General features: G+C 32.3%; 1 protein-coding gene and 1 long non-coding RNA gene across 4 annotated transcripts in view; one reads left to right on the forward strand and one right to left on the reverse strand.

The window, feature by feature from the left end:
- Positions 1-3,706: 3,706 nt before the first annotated feature.
- The window catches only part of CYLD (ubiquitin carboxyl-terminal hydrolase CYLD), a 200,480-nt gene continuing 181,281 nt past the window's right edge, over positions 3,707-22,905 (forward strand). For both annotated transcript variants that reach the window (XM_085827465.1, XM_085827469.1), the window contains exons 1-2: positions 3,707-3,964; positions 10,463-10,967. In XM_085827465.1, coding sequence (XP_085683591.1) covers positions 10,500-10,967 — 468 coding nt within the window. In that variant the 5' untranslated portion in view covers positions 3,707-3,964; positions 10,463-10,499. The remainder of the gene's footprint in view (positions 3,965-10,462; positions 10,968-22,905) is intronic.
- Positions 5,690-22,905, reverse strand: part of LOC146999540 (uncharacterized) — a 155,658-nt gene continuing 138,442 nt past the window's right edge. Inside the window, exons 3-5 of one of the 2 annotated variants that reach the window (XR_015044365.1) lie at positions 16,362-16,431; positions 6,436-6,525; positions 5,690-6,267 (exon numbers count right to left, since the gene is read on the reverse strand). This is a non-coding gene — a long non-coding RNA (uncharacterized LOC146999540). The remainder of the gene's footprint in view (positions 6,268-6,435; positions 6,526-16,361; positions 16,432-22,905) is intronic. The other variant, XR_015044366.1, reaches the window with a different exon arrangement.

Genomic DNA, 22,905 nt, shown 5'->3' on the forward strand with positions numbered 1-22,905 from the left:
TGAGACTTTTTTCCTGGGTTGTTATTGAACTGTCGACGTTCGCCGGCTGTTTTTGAATGCTCGGGTTTCCTTGCCCACTGATTCGCTTTTTCTCCGTAGCCGTATGCTTGAGTTTGCTGTAGTCTTGGCGTACCAAATTGGTTTCGCTGTTGATATTGGCGTCTTCTTTCGACGTCCGCCGTTCTTCTACTTTCAAACTGGATTGCTAGCTCAAATAATTTTTCCAGTGTAGTCGGATTTCTTAATTCAATAAAGTCTTGCACTTGGGGCAGTAACCTCGGCAAAATCACTTGAATTATTTCAGGATCCGGACGGTTTCCATACAAGAGCTTGAAAACGTGAATTTTTCTTAAAATAAAGCTCGAGAGGTTTTCCATTCTTTGTTGATATATACTGAAAAGTTCTGTTTCTAATTTCGCACGATCCCTTACAACAGGGAAGGCTTTTAGTAGGGCAGTCTTGAAATTTTCGTAAGTATAGGTGGGACTTCCTGCTTGACCCAAGAGACTTCTGCCGATACATTTGAACCAGTTAAGCGCTTGGCCCCTCAAAGCGCTGGTAGCTAAGGTAACTTTTTGAAACTCGTGCACGGGGTAGAGCATGAAGTGGTCATCCAATTTTTCCAAAAAACTGGTTACCTGTGAGTTTCCATTAAACGTTGCTTCTGGTTTCATCGAAGCGCGCATGGTCTGGACGATGTACCCAAATCCTTCCAGGGCGGCAGCTGGCATTTCTGGATTCTGAGCCGTTTCTGCAGGCAGCACAGGTTCTTCCTGAAACTCGGCCATGGTTATTCTTCGTCGGGCGCCACTATCAGGTTCAATGTTTCTTCTTACCTTCTTCGGAAACATACAATGACCTGTCTAGAACAGAGAGCTTACTAAAGCTATGTTCACTAATTGTAGTAAGTAGACAGGATACAGGCGAAGGGTATACAAAACCCTTTATTTTTCTTTATATACAATGACTTCCGTACTTCGGAATACAATGACCCTCCACTCGGGGTCTAACGTAAAAGATATCAAAATAAAACTAAACTCTAATTTAACTTTAGAATAAGATTGGCCTTATAATAACAGGAAGCGTATGTAGCACAGAGACTGTGAACACTACAATACGTTTAATTTATCAAGAGGATTAAAACCTCTGGCCTGGAAGGCAAATAGCAACTGCGTAACTTCTAAGGTAAGCGGCCTGCTTCGAACTCACTGCTTCCTCTCTTCTGCTTGGCAAAAAGGCCACACTTAAATACTTGGCGTTCGCCAGACAACTTTGCATAAACTTCTTCACGCTTATAATTCTGGCCGGAAGTAGAAAATAAAGATTTAAAATAAAATAAACGTTAGTAAAACTTAAGATCCTTACAGTTTTACAGAGCTAAAAATCAGTAATTATGCAAATGTGTTCTGAGTCACTTTAAAAAACTGGTTTTAAACCGACTGACTGACTGACTGAAGAGTGAAAAACTGAAACAAAGCAAGCGCATTAAATTTTGCATATGTTTCCATAATATAAACGCTGACGGAATATGCCAGGGGTGGGGTGGGGGAACAGAAAAAAGGTAAAGAAAACAGGCTAGATCAGCAACTCAGCTCGCATGTATTCCGATTGGTTGACCAAAATTTTTTACCTCCCGTGCAAGTGCTTTTCAATAAATTTAGCGAGTTATTATACTATACAGCAGATGTTTTTATAACTATTTAACACCAAATACTTTGCTCTACAATCAGATTACCGTAATGAAGGAAATTAAGAGTAAAATTGAAACAATTTCTTCTCTCATCTCATAAACCCAACAACCGAGGCTTTCAAGTAACACAGTTCGTAATTTTCGCCCCAAAAAAGCTCACCTCGATCCCCTAGCCCCAACGGCATGGAGGAAATGGCATTCTCGTCTGTAAATTAATAGGACAAAAAACAATACTGTCTACAGAAAACTTCTGAAATAACAACCAGTTACTCGCTACTCCTCTGTATCTTTTAAAATGAGAGTAGATAAAAAGCTATTCCGATGTCAAACTGTGAGTTCAGTAAAACATTGTCGTTCAGGGGTCTTTGAAGTTTTGCAGTGAAAGAATGCAGCAGAATAATAAGAAAAAGAGCAAATCTTTTTTGGCCCCCACGCATATAATCTAATTCAGAAATTCCAAGTCCGTAAAGCTAAGCCTTTTTCTCTTAATTGGCCGGAACGGCCTTTTATATATATAACAGATTACACATTTATAAAACTATATTGCGTCCCTTGCTTAGTTATGTCTGCCCTGTTTGTTTGTGCAGTATTGCATCTTAAGACAAATCGCCTGCTGCCCGTGGTTTGTTAAGAATAATATAATCCGTGAAGAATTAGCTACAGCACAATTTCATGTCTACTTCCATCACCTGGCTCAAAATTTCCACTTGAATCTTAAGAAACACAAACAATAGCATTATTCCTATTTTTGTAACTATGTGAAGCGGCCAAGACCATCTTAAGTAATTACTTGTAAATAATTCATTATGTTTCTCCATCTGAATGTATCATGCACCGTCGAATTTTGTATAATTTCTTATTGCTTTTGTATTAATGTATTGTGAATGTTGCCTAAAATTATTCCACTTGCTTATGTTTATGTGCTTTGATAAGAACTTTTAACAGATTGACTGAGAAATTTTATAAGAAGTCTCATGTCATCAGTTTATCACCCCCTGTTAAATTTGATACGCGAGAAGATGTCCTTAGATTTTATTTAATTCTCAAGTAACTCCTTATCTTCAGCAATTATTCGAACTATACAATATTTCATAATAATCAATCAGTTTCGATGGCGGCTGGACCTCGAATCCGAGCCCTCCGCTGCTAGCACCGCTTCTACTTGCGTTGTAGAGTAAATTTTTCGAAAGCTTTTACTGGTTAATAGGGAAGGGGAAAAAAAAAAAAAGCATTTTCTTAGCGGGGCACAAAGGCACGGCTACGCCCACCAGCCCATCTTCACCTTCCTTCCACCTCTGTTCTTTGTAATGAACTTTACAGAAGTACATGGCTTGGATTTGAGACAATACCTGTCTTTTGTATTTTGCCAGCATTTAATGTTATTTCCTTCCCGTTCTTCTGTTCAGTTTTAATTGCTGCTGGGGACGGGGTTACAGACAACCGGTGCGATTGCACCAGGCGGCAGTATTTAAGGGCGACAAAAAGTTTAGAATTTTCAGAAGCACCAACTTACAAAATTTAAAAGATAGCAAACATTTTAAAATTTGCTAGATGCACTGGGCAGCAGAATATAGAAGTGGAAAAATTTTTAGAATTTAGGGTGGCACCATTCAACAGAATTTAGGACCCCGGGCAGCAAAATGCCTAGAACCGGGTTTGATTACTGTAAATGCCAAAAATTTATTGTAGTACAAAATGCAGTTATGATCACTCCTTTGCATTTATTCCTCAAAATTGGTAATTTTCGATAATTAAGAAAATACTGAATATTTAGAAGTCTTCAAAGTAATTTTCTTTGTTTTACAGAATGCCAGTAATTGAACAAAATGGGTGAATTACAGGCTTTAATTTGAACAAAATTAATAAAGAAACATCACTGAGAATAAATAGTAACATTTTACAGATCTTCAAAAGTTTGTTATATTACTATATGAACAATATCAGAAAAATATTTTTAAAACCCGCTTGGCATCACAGAGTCTTTGTTGATATTATTAACGTTAAACTTTTTAGTTTGACGATAAGTTTATAGTCAATGTTTTTGCCAGCGTTTGCTTTGCGCGCATGCTTTTATAAAGTGTATAAAGATATATATATTATTTAATTTCCACAAAAATAGAGTTTAAAATTTTGCTAAATGAGCCGAAATAAAAGTGTGATTCTGAATTATAGATATTGTTATTTTTTACATGATGAATTTATTCAATTTCACACTTTTGATATTTTATGGTGCAGGTTTTGCGTGGACAATCTTTTCTGAAAGTACAAGAAGAGGTAATTATGTATCATTGCAACTTGTTGCTTCTAACTGAATGATTGTTATGTACATGATATCAGAATTATTCAAAATAGATCACTGACATGTCGTTTGACGTCGCGATACTAATTTTGAAATTTCTCCTTGATGCACCAAATGTTGCAGTTGGAATGATTTTGTGCTAATCTGTGTTCCCTCTTTTGAGCAATTGTATGATCAAATAATATTTTCATTTCTGATACATTTTTCAATTTTATGAGCTTCATGCAAAGAGTGTAACAACTTTGTTAAAATTTATTATGACTTTCAGTTTTTAATCTAAATATTTAAATTAAATCTAAATATTTAAATGTCAGTAGAGTATTGGAGAGTATAAAGAAAAGTTCAGTTTTATGATTTAGAATAGTTTAAGATAGTTTTGTGTTTTATATAATTCTGGTTTTCATCTTGTGTATTAATATACAGTTTTGAAAGTTGAATATATATGAATTTGATTGTAATAAATTACCTTCAGTTGCAATATTTTAAAGAAAGAAATAAAATTTAAATAGGCAGTTTATTGTAAATGTGTGATTTAGAATGTGTGCTCTAATATTTGTATAAAGTGTTTAACATAATATGCTACTGTAATAAACAAATATGTAATTAACATAATATGCTACTGTAAGTCCAAATTTGTCAGTATTTAGTTTATATTAAGACTTATCATCTTAGACAGAGTTTATTAATGTGTAAATTTTTAAAATATTAATTATTTTACAAAGTTATCATCCTGTAAGTGCATATACTTGAAAAAATTATTTTTAATGAATTTCAGAAGTACCTCTGAACATTTAAATTCACTGTCTTTAATGTTTTCCAGAAATGAGGTTTGCTCAATAGTTTGCGTTGATCAGATGATATTTACCTGAGTTACTGTCATTTAATGTTGAAACAGAAGTCTAAAGAGCTGTAATCTTTTTTATCCATTCATGCATAGTTTTTCTGTGAACTGTTAAACTTACCAATTTGACATGTGCCAAAAATCAACCAGGTATCTTCATTGTGTTATTATTCTTATGATAACTATAAATGTTCTAGCAAAGCTTGTATAGCACATTCTCAACTTGTGATGGAGTTATGGCAATGCAGCAAATTTTAGACATCAACTTAATCCACATACTTGATGGTGCAGGTTTTCCACGGTCAATCTTTTCTGAAAGTGCCAGAAAATGGAATCTTTAGAGGTGACTCTTCCAGATGGCAGAACTACTTTTAGGATCATTTAAATTTTTCGAGTCACTATTAAGTTTGAGAAGGAATGTTTCCGTGATGTCTGTAACATTCTTAAAATGTTTTTCCATGCCAATTTTAATTTGGGGACCAAAAAGAAGTCAATAGGAGCCAAGTCCTAGGAGCAAGGATGAGTGATTGAGCTTAAATGTTGTGTACTCGGCAAAGAACTCTGCCTTAATTAGTTTTAATTGTACTAGTGCATTGTCATCCAAAAGGAGTCACCACTATGTCACACGATGAAGCCTTTTTAGCTGATTATTAAGAGCTTCTACCTAGAAAGGATAGTTAACTTTCTTCACAATTTTCTTAGATAGTCATCCTTTTTTTTTAATCATTTACCCTTCCTGTGGGAAATAGAGCATCCATTTAAACAGTATGACCACAGGCTATGATGTCTCGATAAACAGTTTGATTTATTTTTGATTTTTCTTGTGTGTAGCAAAACTTGATGATCTATCTCATTTCCGTGTGACAAAAAGATCCTGCGATTATTGATTTTAAGAAAAGGATAGGCTTTTCATTTTTCCACATTTTTATTGTCATGTAAGAGAAGAACATAGTTAGAATCTGACACCTAAAACGTTTTTGTCTTTTACAGAATAGCAGTATGAATTAAGGAACTTAATTGTCAAACTGTGTATATTTTATCTGTAATTTAGTGCATTTGCATTCTTGATGTATATACAACTAATACAAGATAATAAAATAACTCTGGGTCTTTTATATATTAATCTCTTAAAATTAAGGGGTCTTGAACAGAAAACAGGGAAAATTAAAGAGAAGAATATACTTACATTGTCATAGAAATACAGATTAAAAATAACAAAAGCTTGAAGTCTGTATTTTTACTTTTAATTTGTGAGCCTGGTGATTGCGAGATATTTTTCAAACTTTCCTTGTGTAAATCATTGACAGAAGGTGTTTCAGATTTGACAGAAAGTTCAGATTTGTAGATTTATTCTTTTATACTTTGAATTCCTTACACATGCAGCTTGTTGGTAGTGCTGATTTTCTGTTCACCTTCTTTCAGATTTTCACATGAGCCCTAAATGCAAGAAAATTTTGCTTTATATTTTGGACATGAGTGTAACTGCTGTTTATTTTTATCCACATACATATAGTTTCCCTTAAAAAAAGAAAAAGAATGAAATAAAAGGAAAAAAGAAAAGCTTTGAAAATAATAAAGTAACAAAACAAAAACTTTGCAACCTACCAAAAATTTACTCCTGGCTCTATCCTGAAATCTCCAGCCACATTTGGGAACAATGGACCTTCCCTACAAAAAAGCAGAAAAAGGAACAGCCTAAAGAATAATAATAATAAATTATTTTATTTATAACATATAATCATCAACACAGTACTTCTAATTCAGTTATAAATAAATATAGTAACAAAGTAAATAAAACTTTAAAAAAGTTTTTCATCTTGTCAAAAGTTGATTTGTGATCCTATTTTGGGCAGAACAAGGAGAATCTTAGAATGTGATAATAAGAAATAAATGTATGCAATTAATTAAAATTAATCAATAATCCTAAATTAACTTGTAACATTTAATACTAATTTATCATAAATAATTCATATATAATAATGATAATACCAGCATATAATTATGTAACAATACAAGTAAAACCAAAAATTTTGTAGTCTCCCGAGCTATTGCTTGGTACAGACAAACATTAAGAACTCACTGCTTTATCACTGACATTACTTAACTGATCCTTAAGCACAAATATTTGCAAATAAAAATGTACAAAAACTGAATTTAAAAAAAAAAAAAAAAAAAAAAAAAAAAAAAAAACCTTGATTTTTGAACAATGAACCAGTGAATAATATGATTGAGGTTAGTAGTTGCTACTTCTACTGTGTCATTAGTTTTTAATATCAAAAACTTAAAATATCCATCCTATTTGGCCACTTAGATATTATTAGTCCTGTGCTTTGTCTTATAACCTGTTATCAGGAGTTATTTATGATTGAAGTATCTTTAGTGCACCACTTTCAGAGGAGATTTTCTGCTATCTGAAACACTTACTTCATCAACTAGTCTGAAACCTGAGAACTACTTTTTGGTAGCCTGATGCTTAAACCATTGAACCAAAAGTGCACTTGTGATCAGCTGTAAATCAGGGTTAGTTTTCTGTATTTAGTTGGCCTTTACTACAGTACTTTCCCCATAGTATACCAGCATAGTATGCGACAAGGTGCTTACAAGCCCTATTTATTTAGTAGCATGTCCAAACTGAGCTCTGCTGTGTTGAGGGGAATCGGACATTCAATCGAGCCTCTGTGTTTTGAATTGTGCAGTGAAAGAATAAGAACAATTTATAGTGTGTCAATCATTATCATTTTGTAATAATGAGCAGTGTATTTTTTTAATGAGTGGAACATTACTAGTGGTGCTGTTTGTTGAGGAGAATATTATTCACAATCTGAAACTTCAACTTCTCTAATTAGAGCTGAATTTGAGAATTGTTGTTTCCTAATCTAGCGCTTAAATGGTGATATTGAGGGCAAAGTGAAGATTAGTTTTCTGTCTTTAATGTGTTGCTGCTACAAATCTTATGAGTAATTACTATTAAACATTTTTAGATACATAATCTAAAGAAGTTATAGTTGAGTTTTGTTTTTAATTAACTCAAGGTTATTTAGATACTTTGAAGCTGGCTCTTGCATTATGATATTGCAGAATTGTTATTGTTGAAAAATCCACTGGTATCTATTATTTATTGGTTAGTACAAAATTTCTTGACTGCTTGTTGTTTCTTTGAATTTCTTGTATAAAAAATTGCTGTATGTCTTAATTATTAAAAATTGAAAACATCAGTAACATTCTGTAATTTTTCATATCCCTCAGTATTTTTCAAGTTGTGAAATGGGTACTTGCATATTAACATAATTATCTTGGCACAGTCCGGCAACATTTTTTACAGATGAAAAGTAAAAGTTAGTTATGGGATGCAGGTTGGTGATTTTAGCAACTCTTTTTAAAAGATCCCCAGATTATTGCTATTTATTGTAAATTGGCAAATTATGAGCATTATAAAAAAAAAAAAATGGGTACTTTTCCATTTTGCCGACGCAAGCGATAAAGTCGCCAAAAATGGTACCGATGCCAAACGGAATATCCTCTCTGGTAACCTTTTACACCTCATTTTCAAAACAAGTTCCAGCCATTTCTTATCAGATTGATTGTTTCTCTCAATACTGGCATACAATTACATAGACTTTTTACCAGATAGTTTGATTTTATGCTGTAAGGCCATTCACAGTAATTAAGTCAATTAGGATGCAATCACACCGCTCACCCGAAGGCTAAAATATAGGAAAGGCAAAGTCAAGGGTTAAATTAATCAATTCTAATGAGAATGCACTAGTGAAGTAAAGCACTGCGGTTTTACATAATTTCTGAGTAAGCTATTCGTACGAATTGAAATACTTCTTGCATTTAAACTTGTATTTCAATTTAAGATTTAACTTCAAATTATTGTAGATAATTACTGAGACAATTAGATTTTTGTAGCATAGTTTACGTGAAATGAGATCACTTGTGGTCACATGATATGAAACGGCAAATCAGTATATTGTACCATGAAAGCATAGTAAATTCTTTAATTAATGTCTTTTTACAAACTTATTGTCTTTTTACAAAATTTTAAACGATATTAAAATGTTTATTAATTCAAAATTAAAAAATTCTCGGAACTAACATTTGTTAACATTTTTTATGTGTATACTGTATGTTGTTGCCAATAAAGTCTGCTTGGTGAGATTTGCGCCAGTGAAACGGAAAAGTGCCAAAAAATGCTCTTTAGCAATTTAAATGCAAATTTCAATTACTATATAAGGATTAATATGATCAATTAGAAAAGTGAAACACTCATATATTTTGCAACACTCATATTTTTTTATAATTATTTTGCACTGTTTTTCTCCCCATGTACACAGTGATCTGTGTTCATTTACAAAACAGGTCAAAGAATTGCATAAAATCAGCATCACATGTCAATTATCTATGAAACATATCCTGTTATTACTTCCTTTAGCAATTTTGTTGAAAATAATGTATTCCTTCAGAAATTTTACTGCAGTTTTTTCCATTATTGACAAGCCCACAAGCATATATTTCATAAATTTTATACATTTAAAATATCATGATCTGTTTACAAAAAACATTGGAACTTGAAATACAGCAGAAAGAATGTATACAAACATGGTGACGATACTTGACTGAAGCACTGTCATAAGTGTGTTTGCTTAGAAAATAATTATGTGCAAGGTTGCCAAAGTTTAGCACATTTCGAAAATTTGGCTACTTTTACTAAGGTGGTTAAGATAATATGTTCCTTTGTAATAGTTAATAAATGATAATTGTGGGTCTTTTCCGTTAATAGAATAACAATCTAAACAGTTTTCTGCAGAAATATATATAGACCATTGTCACTTATTTGCCATTATTAAATTAAATGTGTTGTTCTTATTACTTGTAATAGTATTCTTTTTAGTCAATATACTCAAAGAAAACTTTTTAAAAGTATGCCATTCTAATTTCCTTTTTGTTTATTGAAATAGCTAACCTAAGAGATATACCATTTATGGGTTTAGAAAAATTTTCCTCAATTAAAATGAGCTGATGATGAAAAAGTATGTTTTCTCACTGGAAGTATGACATTTTACATACTTTGTTCTTAAAATAAAATTGAAAAAAGATGTGTGCATTGTGCCATCATGGAAAAGATCCTTGATTTTATTTTTAAAGCAATTTCTGATAGAGTCATGGCTTTTTTTTTTAACCTTGTAACTAGATATGCCTGATTTAGCATTCACCGGGGAAGTGGCTGAACCAGTTGTTCATTTATATGTCTGTTTCCCAAAAATTTTATCTAAGTTGCATTGCTGAGAGCACATAATATTTTACCTTTAAAAATAAACAACATGCAGAACCAAGCTTTACATGACAATCGAACTTGCACTGACAGTTTCTTCCACTAGCCACCACTGCCTAGGTTGGTATGGAATGTGGGGAAAAAAAATTTAAATTACACACCATATATTGGAAAAGAACTATAACATTTAACACACACATTTTAAATAATTGTGAAACGTATTTAATATTTAAATATTACGAAAAGTATATAGATATGTGTTTTAAGTTTGGTGATTGTATTTATGATTAAATATTATTTTTTATTTGCTTTAAAATGTTTCATCATTAAGTTTAATTTTTTTCTTTTATTTTTTAGGTATTACTAAATGCTGAATTTGTATTTTTAACACAACATGTCTTTAGAGCGTGGGAAGCGTCGCAAGTTCTTATTGCTAGAAGAGTGCTATGGCAAAAAGATTTTGGATGACAATCGACCTAATCCTTTGTATAATAAAAATACTCTAGAAACTGAAGTTCAACTTGTTCCTGGGAGTTTATTACAAGAAATTAAATCTGATCAGGGATCATCTGTGTGTGTACAGTCATTAGATCATGATAATGTTTACATGCTATGCAACAATTCTGATGTTCATGAATTAACTCCATTTGAAGCTGAAGTTTTAGTTCCTGTTTCTCCTGTTAGAGACCGTTTGCGTGTACTTTCTGATGAACAGTGGCTTAAGGAAGCTGCAATGATTGTTGAAGGTAGTAATGTAAATGTAGATTTAGGTGCTGATTTGGATCCTGTGGAAGGCATAGTACGTTACTGTGGCATAGTTCCAGAACTAGGAAAAGGAATTTTTTATGGAATAGAACTTTTGGTAAGTATATACTAATTACTGTAAGTCATTTGCAGTTTTTTTTTAATTTGCATAAAGATAATAGCTGTATTTATCTAATATTAATACATATATATTTCTTTAACATGTCTTCCTGAAAATCATACTTAATTTGTATACATAGCCTGTCAGGCTGTATGCCTTCTTATTTCACTATTAAAATATGTCAAAGCAAGTTATTATTAGTACTTGTCAATTTTACCAATGACTGGCAAATAATTGCTAAGTTTGGTCATGTTTATTGGTAAATGGTATAGCAAATCCAAAACAATAAATTAAGTAAAATTTTTTCTGGTTCATTTTCTCAAAATGATAATTTACACATGAGTTTTAATTTTGAAATTTTCTTCAGTTCGTATGTTTTTATGCATGTAAAGCACATGAGTATTCTCATAAGTGAAACTCAGTATCAAGTAGTAATTGTGAAATAATTTTCTTTAATTTTTCATTTGCAGGAACTCTGTTTTTTTTTTTTTTTTTTTCAAAAATTCAAATGATGATAGTTTTCAATAGTGATGCAGTTTGTGATCTACACTTTTATTCATTTCTTAGATGATGCCTCTGAAATGCTGTCTTTAAATATGAAAATTAATACAAACCACCAAGAATGCATAAATGAAAATGATTCTGTAATGAATTTAATAACTCACTGAATTTTTAATTCCACTAAATTTAAATTTCAGTAGTTTCATAATTTAGTAATAATAGTTTCATAAAATAAAAATTTCTATAGCTTTCATATTCAAACATGTGATAAACTGGTAGGGAAAAGAAATGATTAAAAGCATCAATTTTAGTGACACCATTCTAAAAAATAAATTACTAGCTAAAAACTGTAAATCACATACTACATTTTTATCCAATTTTAATAGATTTTTTCCACTTTTAATACACAAGTTTTCAATTTACTGTCAAGTGAAAATGAAGCTGTTGCATTCTGTAATGAAAGAAATGTTTTACACTTCACCTGAATTTGAACAAATGCATATGAAATGAAGTTAGGTATCACACAAAAACCATATGGAGATGCAATGCGAATAATTGCTTTAAAAAGATGGGACTTTGCATCTACAATTCTGTTGATCTGGGAACTGGCACTGATGTGCTAAATATTGAGACTATGAGATTTCACAAAGTAGAGTAAGAAAAAATATTGTGGTATGGCTTATCAACTTCTTATGCATATCTAGTAGAGTTCATGTCTGAGTTTTTGTGGTAGCAAAACAAAGGCTGTGATAATGTATTTGAGATAATATGTTTGATGTCATAATAACTGGCATTACGAATTTATGGATACTTGAAAAATAAATTAGAACTTTTTTTTTTAATTATTTAGGAATTTGTGTTTTTGGAAATATTTTCTTTTTTATACATTTCTATTAAAATTAAATCATTTAATAGTTGTTATTACTATTTCAAATTTATGACTTAATGTTTTACCCTTGGTATTTTAGCCACCTGTAAAACCAACAAGCACCTCATTATTTCATAAATTTTACATTAACAATTTTTGTACTTAGTATTATTTCGAGGCATAGCATTAAATTTATTTAATTATCTTTCACGTGAGTCATCTTCAGTCGGTTAAATCCATAAATGTGAAACTGTCTCATATGTATGAAAGTCTTTTTTTTCTCTTGTAAATATAATTTTCCTTATAAATCTCTTTTACCTTAAAAACAGCTATTTATATACACTCATGTCCATAAATTAAGGATAATTTGGAGTCACGTGGAAATCGAACTCTAAAATAAATATATCACCTGTAAAATCACTACACACATCTTCAAGAACCATATGCAAATTTCAGGAAGTTACCAGATGACACCGATGATACATCACAATGACGAGAGTGTAAGAGAGTGATATATAAGGAGTACAGGCAAAGAAGTAAAATTGTTTGCAGGCGCTTTCAGTGCAATAACCAAATAGTTATGACACAAAGGACGCATTTGGATGATTTTTTACGTGGTAGAATTATCGGCCGTCTGGAATGTGGGCGTATCCAACTAAAAGTGTCAGACGAACTTGGAATTGCCCAGAGTGTCATTTCCAGGCTTTGACAACGATTCCAAGATGATGGTAATGTGAGAAGACGTTACAGCACAGGTCGCCCCAGAGTTACAACGCCGAATGAGGACCGGTATTTGGCAGTTACTGCCAAAAGAAACAGGCAGAGCACAGCCTCAGACCTGTCTCGTCAGCTCTCTTCAGCCGCTGGTACGACAATTTCAAGGCAGACCATGTACAGACGCTTAGGGCAGATTGGTCTATATGCTCGTAGACCTGTCAGATGCGTTCCACTTACTGCAACTCACTGTCACCTGCGGTTAGCCTGGAGTAGAGAGCATGCATTGTGGACACCGCAATAGTGGGCTTGTGTGATGTTTTCCGACAAGTCCAGGCTTAGCTTGCAGTCTGATTCTCACCGGACTTTCATATTAAGAGCTCCAGGTATCCATTACTACCAAGAAAACATCATTGAACGACACCGTTACGGTGGTGCAGGAGTGCTCGTTTGGGGTGGAATTATTCTGGGTTCCAGAACGGACCTGCATGTTCAAATTGGAACCATGACAAGCCAAATCTATCGGGACGTCATTCTGGAACAACATGTACATTTGTTTCGGGCGCCATGGGCGCACAATTTGTGTTTATGGATGACAAAGCCCATCCTCACCATGCAAACATCGTAAGTGAATGCCTTCAATCGGAGGATATCACCCGTATGGACTGGCCAGCATTCTCACCGGACTTGAATACAGTAGAGCACGTGTGGGACATGCTTGGCCGACGAGTTCCAGCCCGTCAACCTCCTCCTACGTGTCTACCGGAACTTCGGAGAGCATTGCTCTTTGAGTGGTGTAATATCCCCCAAGATCAGATCGATAATTTGATACTCAGCATGCCTAGGCGTTGTACGGACTGTTATTGCATCGTCTGGGAGACATACAATGTATTAACAATCATACCAATCATGTAATATTGGTTTTTTGTAAATAGGTGTTTTTTGTAATTTGCTCCAGGGAGAAAAAACGCTATTTTTTTAAATAATATTAAACATATAGCATCTTTTTTTGCTCTTTACCTTTTGTTTAATAAATAAGCTTTACGAATAAGTCAAATTTGTTTTGCTTCTAGCTCTTCCTTTGCCTGATTTTGCATTATCCTTAATTTATGGACATGAGTGTATATTTTATTTCCCTTGTAAATACCTTTCATTTCAAAAACTGCTAATGCAGAGTTGAAAGCATATTTATCGATAAAAAATTATTATAAAATCATTATCCTGTTTTTTGCTTGAAATTCCTTACATTAAAAAAAAAAAAATATATTAAATGATGTCATTGAGAATTCATAAAAATTCAGTATTTGATGGCAATTGTAAAAAATAAAATAATTAATTATCACAGTTAATTAATATAATTTAAGCATGAAAATGAAAATTATTTTGAAATGATGTATTTTTTGGGTGTTTGAAATGAATCTAGGCTGTCTTTTCAGAGTGATTAAAATGTTACAGATAAATGTGGGTGCATAAAATATGTTTCATCAAATTTTATTTTTGCACTTTGCCTTTTCTAGAAAAACATATTTATTGATCTTTTATTGTTAATAGTACTATTCAGTGTATCGTAAAGTTCAAATTATTATGATAACACTTATATTAGTAAACTTACATAAAGATTAAATTATATTAAATAAACAGTAATAAACAGTAGTAAACACAAGAAGAATACTATGCATGATTTTTGTGTGTAACTGTAAAGTAAAAAAAATTGAATTCTGAAATGAATTACATGGGGTGGGAGAGTAAAAAAAGGAAAACTATCATACCATTAAGTTTGAATGAAACATTTCTAGGATTATTCACAGCTCAAGATGATTTTTTTCATTCAAGATGATGATCATCATGTAGAGAACTGTATTGTCAGTGATATTAGATATCATTACTTAATTATGTTCTCCGGAGTGCTGGTCAGTTTTAGAGGAAAATGTCATGGGGGGGGGAGTTAGCATGTGCTAAGCAATTGTTGCTAACTTTTTTTCAGAGTGTAAGCTACTTTCCCCCAATCCCCGTCTGTCCAAGATATTGTGATCTACTTTTGCACAGGAAAAGTGTAAAATAATAATTAAATAATGTAATGAATGGATTGCTTATAACTGACCCTTGAAAGCAAATTGCAATCATCCATTGATTCACAATCAACAAGTTGAGCATTTCCTTTTTACATTGTAATAAAATACAGAGAAAGGAAAGCTCACTCTGCACAAGATATTTTCCTTTTGCATTCTGTGCAACAATATATTTTAATTATTATGAGGAACAATTTCCAACATTATTATATCTAAAATTATTCTTTTCATAAATATAATAATTAACTATGTAGTCTATAAATAAAAATGACACTTTTAGTATGCAAGCTATTATTTTTGTTTAATTTTCTTATATTTGAGCATATGCAGGACATATTTTTTAAGAATTAAATGTGAATATTTATGGAAGTATTTTCTACAGAAAAACCGATAACACTTGAAAGAATTGGCACAGAAGCAGCTGTTACAGTAGTTTATTTGGAATAATATTTATTTGGAATAATCTAAATATTCCATTTAATAATGTTCATATCATGTATAGAAAACACATATACAGAGTATTTAAGAAAAGTGGCTACTTGCTTTCCTGTCCCCTTTTTCTTGAATATCAATCTTAGATATGTACTTTTAATTACAGAGTTTTTAAAAATAAGGCAGAGATTTTATGAGCACAGTTTTGTAACATTGGATAGGCGAGTACAAAAGTTATATATATGGTTTTCACTGAATAAAAAATTCTATAGTAAAGTATTAATTCTGCTGTAGTAAGTTAAATGTAAAATGTTTAATCTTTTTACATGCAAGATTTATTGACTTGGGACATTTTTCAATGCATATTTTCAACCTAAGTTAAATAGAGACTGTAATTTAAAAACTGAATTTCAGTATCATTCATGCAACATAATAGCTAACCCTCTGAGTAACACAGCTTTTAAAATATGCTAATGAAGACCATATTTAAATACCATTTAGTGCTAAATTTGCATGGTTACCAATGTTACCCTCTGTTTCCATTAATTAAGATGATATTTACATCATTAAAGAAAGTAAGAAAGCAAAGTATTTAAAATTGTAAGTTGGTATCTACCTAATGACAAAAAAATCTCATGACTGGATAATAGATATGATAATCAAGTAAATGAAACAGCAGAATCAGAGAAAGTCAGAGAAAGAAATTTTATTATTCTATTATATTGCATAATTACATTGTTTAAATTCTAAATAAACTGCACATGTGATAACATATATAAATTACTATTATATAAATTGCATAGCTACCTCCTGATTATATTCTTGTTGAGCAATATCATTTTAGGCCTGCCTGCCCCTATGCTGGTTTCTAGTATGTCTGAAAATAAATCATTAATTTTTCCTATTTTTTCTTTCTGTTCCATGGCAAAATATTGTTTTTAATTAGGTAGCTTGCCTTTTATTATAGTCAGAAACAAATGCATTGTAATCAAAACTATGTTTTCTATAAATAATTACTCATATTTTTTTATTAAAATTTAACCTTGAATGTAATGAAGTCTTATATTTGAGTGAGAATCTTATTTTTGAGAAAATACTGTATATAAAATATTAGTAAACAAATTAGAATCTGCAGCTGCTCACAGTGGTTATTCAAATTATCAAGAGGATTCTTGGAAGCTCTGCAAGTAAAGAAAAATTGAAAGATTTGTAGACATAGTTTTGAAGAAAACTCTGTAGTATTTTCTGTTCACAGTAGTAATATTAAATGTTTGCTAGTTTACTTTTTTGAAATGTTCAGCATTCGAGTTAATAACCTCTGATTTTGATACTACTAGGATACTATCTTTTGAAAATGCATGAGCTAATTTATTAACAATGAAGTTCTTTTGTACTTCTTTTACTTTTCATTTTTTTTCCCCTTTTTCAAACTTTGCTGCTCTTCCAACTGCATTAAATTTTCATTAGTTACCTTTTCTTCAGCATATACCTGTTTTGCATGTTCAGGTACAGCACAATTTTATATTACATGGTAAAATATAATGACTGTTTTACTAACTGGAAATTTTTACTCCATGGAGACCATATAAAAAGTTAGATTCTGTAGTTATGGAATTTTTGCACAATGGATATCTAACACGATGAATAGCTCCTTAATGTTCATGGAGAGTGCTAGTTAGAGCCTGCAGTGATATTAATCAGCGTCGTAATGCGTTCCACGCCTGTTCTATAGGATTATCCGGAGAAATGTGCGGTCCAGTCCAACCGCTGGATTCCGTCAGGATAATCGGCCACTAGTGCAGCTCAATGGAAATGAGAATTATCATCCATTAAAGAGGAATATACAGTACGAAGTCTTTACTCCGGACGTCCATAATCCGGAATGATCTATAATCCGGACCTCAAAACTACGAACTTTCTTCGCATGCGTAGCGTTTACACATGCGCGTTTAATGTATAACGGACGGTATAAGCTAGGCTAAAATTATCTAATTATCTATTTCAGCTAATGTTGCAGATTGCGTTGTTCCTTAATCTTCTAATTGGATCCGGGTTATTATTTTTTGCAGACTGTAAGAGCAATTTTATAAAAAAATAAGCTTGAACTTTTGATTATGTCGAAAAGAGTTTCCGATTCTGGAACTGCCAAAGGATCTACAAAGCGAAAGCATGTTTCAATGTCCATCAAACAAAAAGTGGAATTGCTGCAAAAAATGGATAAAGGCATGAAGAAAGTGACAGAGAGGTTAGTGAAAACGAAAAAATTTCGATTGACAAGTTAGTCGGTATTCTCGGCACAGCAATTACAGGACTTGAACAGCAGAACTTTGAAACTGAACAAGAAATTTTGTCTGTTTATAGAATTAAAGAGAAAGTATTAGCAATTAAAACGAAGCAACTTAAACAACTTATATTGAAAGAAATGTTTAATAAAGTAAACAAATAAATATTAAGCTTTTTCTTTTTGTAAATTTTGATACCTTTTAGATCATAATTGCTCTTTATTTCATAAATTACGGTTTCATATTTTTAATTTTATAATTTCTGCATGCCATCTTACCATCTTACCAGATCTATAATCCGGAAAACCCCTAATCCAGAATCACCGAAGTCCCGACGAGTCCAGATTAAAGACTTTGTACTGTATTACCGATAGCATTTGTAAACAACTTGACATAATGATCAAGAAACTCGTCTCTGTGTATTTCAGCATTCATAATCTCTCTGATAAAAATGTGTGTTATTTAAAATAATGCACGCATATATCATAATTTCGAACAGTTTAATATAAATTAAAAAATCGTGAACTCAAAGCTAAAATAAATAGCAATAAATAAATTGGTAGCGATTTTTATATCCTGTGTGTTCGCCCTGAAAATATGCGTCTTTTACGTCTTGAAAAGAGCATGTTTGGATTAATTTCATGCACTATCAGATTCAGTGATGAAATTCTTGGAAAGTAAAGACAACGATTTGCCGTTCAATTTAATTAATTCAAAAAATGATATAGCTGTGTCATTTTTTGAATTAGCAAAAACACTCAAGTAGGTCAAGAAGTAGCAATCTGATCGTAATTGAATTGAAACAGTTACTTCATTTTCAGATGGAAAAAGTAAAGGGAGAAAAGGGGGGGGGCAAGTAAACTTTTTTAAAGAAATTTTTCCCTTCCCACCATCTTTCCCATGAAGTTTGTTTGGAGACGTAAATAATGTTGTGTTTTGTAAATTGCCATTGATCGTTATTTTTTTTTTTTAGTTATTTATTTAATACGCTTTGAATTTTTAGACTGGTGACATTGAATTGTAAATAATGCACCGGAAGCTTCTAATTTTTATCATTTCCAGCAGTGTTATTGTTGCACAATGTCACCGATTCATTTGATTGCGTCATTCTGGCTTAGCGGTAGGTACTGTTTGCTTTGTTTTGTTTTGTCCGTGGCACGCGCTGAAGACTTATTGTGTTTGGAGAATTTGAAGGCCAGCATATTATTACTTCTGCCTGTCTGCGACAGTGCTATTAGTTGAAGAATTATGATGAGCCAACACCCATTGTGAAGTTTTATTTATGTGCATGTATTCTCTAGTTATGTCACTGGGATATGTGTTTATATTGCGATTTAAGCACGCAATTTGTTTGGCTTTTTTTGGACTTTGAATTATTTCATAGACTAAGTAATTTTATACTTTCAGAAGTTTCGTCAGTCGCGGATCAGAAATGAACAAAATCTTTCTCTGAATTTTTTGTCCTCCAATTTCTCTTTTATTTTAAATGTCTCCAAACATCTGAACTGTGCTTTCCAGTAGAAATAAATGTCTGTATAAAATATAACTGTATTGAAAAGCTAAAAATGTTTTCATATTAATGTTATTCCCTCAAAAATGCTACTTGCTAATAATTTGTTTAACTGCCTTCCCCACCTAATTCGGTTCCCTTACGGGAGCCTGTAAACCCCAGAGCTCACGTTCCCAAGGTAGTGAGTGGATATGGAGGTAGGAAGTAAGATTATTCTTACCTCCATGGTGGCGGATACGGGAATGTCTCCTTCCGGGTGGTAGAAAGTGGAATACCTTCCGCGGACTAGCAGGCAGAAGTCCAACCTCTTCAGGCAGTGGCAACAATTTTTCCATGAGAGGTTAGTTTATGGATCTAGATTAAGTTACGGGGAATTTCCTCTCCAGGGAGAGCTATATAGTGAAAAGATTGTAGTACTGGAAAAAAGCTGTGATTTCCACGCATGGATCCATTTGACTTCTCAAAGGACATGACACCAACCAACCTAATTCAATTAAGAATAGGTGAGAGAATTAGATTTATGGAATCAAATCTTTGTTTTTACTTCCTTGTGCGAAGTAAAGGAAATATTATAATCGCGAAATATTTCGGGTATCATATTTCAACGAAAATATCCATTTTCTCCGCTCTCGAATCTATCTAAACGATGTTTTTGCGTGATATCTGTATATACGGACAGAATAAAGGTCTCTTTTTCCCGAAACGGATTAAAAATGGATTCAGAAGAGGATTTTTTTTTGTGACGTCTGTACGTACGTGTGTATCTCGCATAACTAAAAAACGAGTAGCCTCACAACGTTGAAATTTTATATATGGAACTGCTATATATATATATATATATATTCACTCTGCAATCTGTTACCCGGCTGGGAGAGCTCAGCTTTTTTATTCTTATATGTCGGTATTGTGTTTTTTTTATTTAAAAGTGGTTAAATTATGTTCTTGTCTTCCGGTTAAAGTTTTTATACTTTTAGTTAATCTGTATGCGATGGTTGTAGAATTATGAACAATTTAAAAGTTGTTTAAGTGCGACTAAGCCTAACCGAGCAGCCATTTGTTTTGAAACTCTAGTGAATTAAGTCCGTTTCTGCGCCGTCAGTGTCTTTTTGCGAAAGAGACTAAAAGCAACCTTTCAATTTTGTGCTCCAAAAAATCATGAAAGAAAATTTAACATTAAAAAATAATTCGTTATTTTATCACTATTTCATGTATTGATGTTTCTTAAAACGAATCATAGCTCATATATATATATATAATAATTTATTTCCTAAACAGTATTGATTAATTGATTATATTATCTCCTAAGTTTAATTAAAGTAGAATTATTTTAAAAGTGTGCATCCATACTGGTAAGTTATATTTTGAAAGATGTTTTGAAGTATATATATATAAAAGTTTAGGATGCGAAGCTTCCTAAACTTTTATTACATGGATTATTTAACTTTTATTACATTATATGAGGGGGATTCAGATTTGCTTTATTCCAAATGAAAATGTAAAACTATAGATTGCATTTCTAAAACAAATTATCGTTTTCTTTGTAGTTTTTTGTTAAATATTAAAAAGAGTAGGGATGTATTTGTTTGATGAGATTATTAAATAACCAGAAATTCATGGGAGTGCAAATTACTTAGTATTTATGGAAGAAGCCTTAAGTAAGACGTCTCTGGTTTTGAGATAATACACGACTTCGACATATTGAGAAAGAATTGCAACGGAAATATCTAACGTCATTCGAAAAAAAGCTTGACTTATTGAATATTGAGTTCAAGAATTCATTTTATGAAGAAACGTTAATAGTACTAATTTTTAATGAACTCTACCTGTGGGCAATATTCAGTTCATAATTTCGAATTATCGAAAGTTTGGATCGAAGTGTTTTTTTATGTTTTTAATACCGAAATTATAAGAGCTTTCACAATCATTCAGTATATAAAGTTAAACTTTTTGTGCCTTCATTTAAGCAAGGTATATAAAAGTAAAACTTTTAAGGTGTGTGAAGAGCATAGAAGTAATAGATTGGGGGTACACGAATTAGTCTTAACACAACCTAGTATTAAGACACAATAACACGCCGAATAAATACTGATTCAGAAGTCAAACAACAAAAATCAGCGTTAATTCACAAAATTTTCACAGGACTAGTTTCGATGGTTTTACCGAACCATCATCTTCAGCTGCAAAACCGCAAATGAAATGGCAAATCATTTCATTTGCGGTTTTGCAGCTGAAGATGATGGTTCGGTAAAACCATCGAAACTAGTCCTGTGAAAATTTTGTGAATTAACGCTGATTTTTGTTGTTTGACTTCTGAATCAACAACCTAGTATATAAAGAAAAAGGTAGCATTTTCTTTGATTTATTTATTCTGTACCTAACCGTATCATTCGTGTTTCTGCTCTCAAATTCTTTTATGGCTGTCCATCAACAAAATTTTCAGAATTTCATCATGCAGTCCATTTTTTAACTAATTTCACAAAGTCATAATTACATATATCATATATATTCTGTAAGATATGTGATATGTATAATTACAACTTACAGTATATGCCAGTTACCGGTATATACCATATATATAATCATATATATCTTATTGGATTTTTGTTCCTTTTGCCTAATGAATGTTTCAGAGTGAAAAAATATTTTTAGATCTATCGCTTGTCTTGGAACTCTTTTAATTTTTATTTTTAAAAATGTTTCGTGTTATTTGTTTAGTTGACTGTCTTTTATACTGGTATCGAAAACAAGAATGTAATAATATCTGTTATTGTTGTTTATGCTCACTTGTCTGATGTAGTCAGCCCAAGCCCGCGAAATTCCTCGTGGGTGGCAAGGAGCGCTAGATTACGTCTGCCGTTGGCAACAGCCTTGAGTACCATTCAGGTTACAGTGCGATTTGGCACTGCTCCGCTCGCAATTTTGATGGAGACTACTCCCGCGGATAACGAATCTGAGGGTCTCACACGAGAGGACTTTCGTCTCGCCGCATATTTGGAGTGCAGCCATGCGACATTTACAAATATCCATGCCTTCTCCGGGATTCGAACCCGGGCACGGCGGTCAGCGACGCTAACCACTATACCGGTTGGGCGGCGTAATAATATCTAATAAGTTCAGTTTGTCAGAATAGTGCAGGAAGCTTCAGGAAGGCTAATGTGCGTAAATAAGTATTTTACGTGTTAGCTAACAGTGAATTTAAACTTTTTGGTTCCTTTCTAAATTGTTATTCCGCATTTTATTCAAAATTTGGTGTATGCATGTATTCACATGTACACATGAATATTAGTATAGTTATATGTAAGTTAGTGTCAAATATTATAACTATTCGAAATGTTATGCAGAATAATTATGAGCAACTTATAATCCTATATATATCCTTCTTAGTTATTTTCTTACGGTACATAAGAGTGTTCGAAAGAGGTTGTTGACTGGCAACAACAACTATTTATAAAGGACGCAGTTTTTATTGAAGCTGAAGACAGAAACGTGTCTTCAGAGTGTTGAAAATTTTCAAGACGTTTCGAGACACTGAAAATTGTTCGTGGCCCTCAGTCAGGGA

This window comes from Stegodyphus dumicola, chromosome 1, assembly GCF_044657685.1.
Source record: "Stegodyphus dumicola isolate Sdum_Otavi_A_Nest chromosome 1, ASM4465768v1".
Classification (NCBI taxonomy): domain Eukaryota; kingdom Metazoa; phylum Arthropoda; class Arachnida; order Araneae; family Eresidae; genus Stegodyphus; species Stegodyphus dumicola.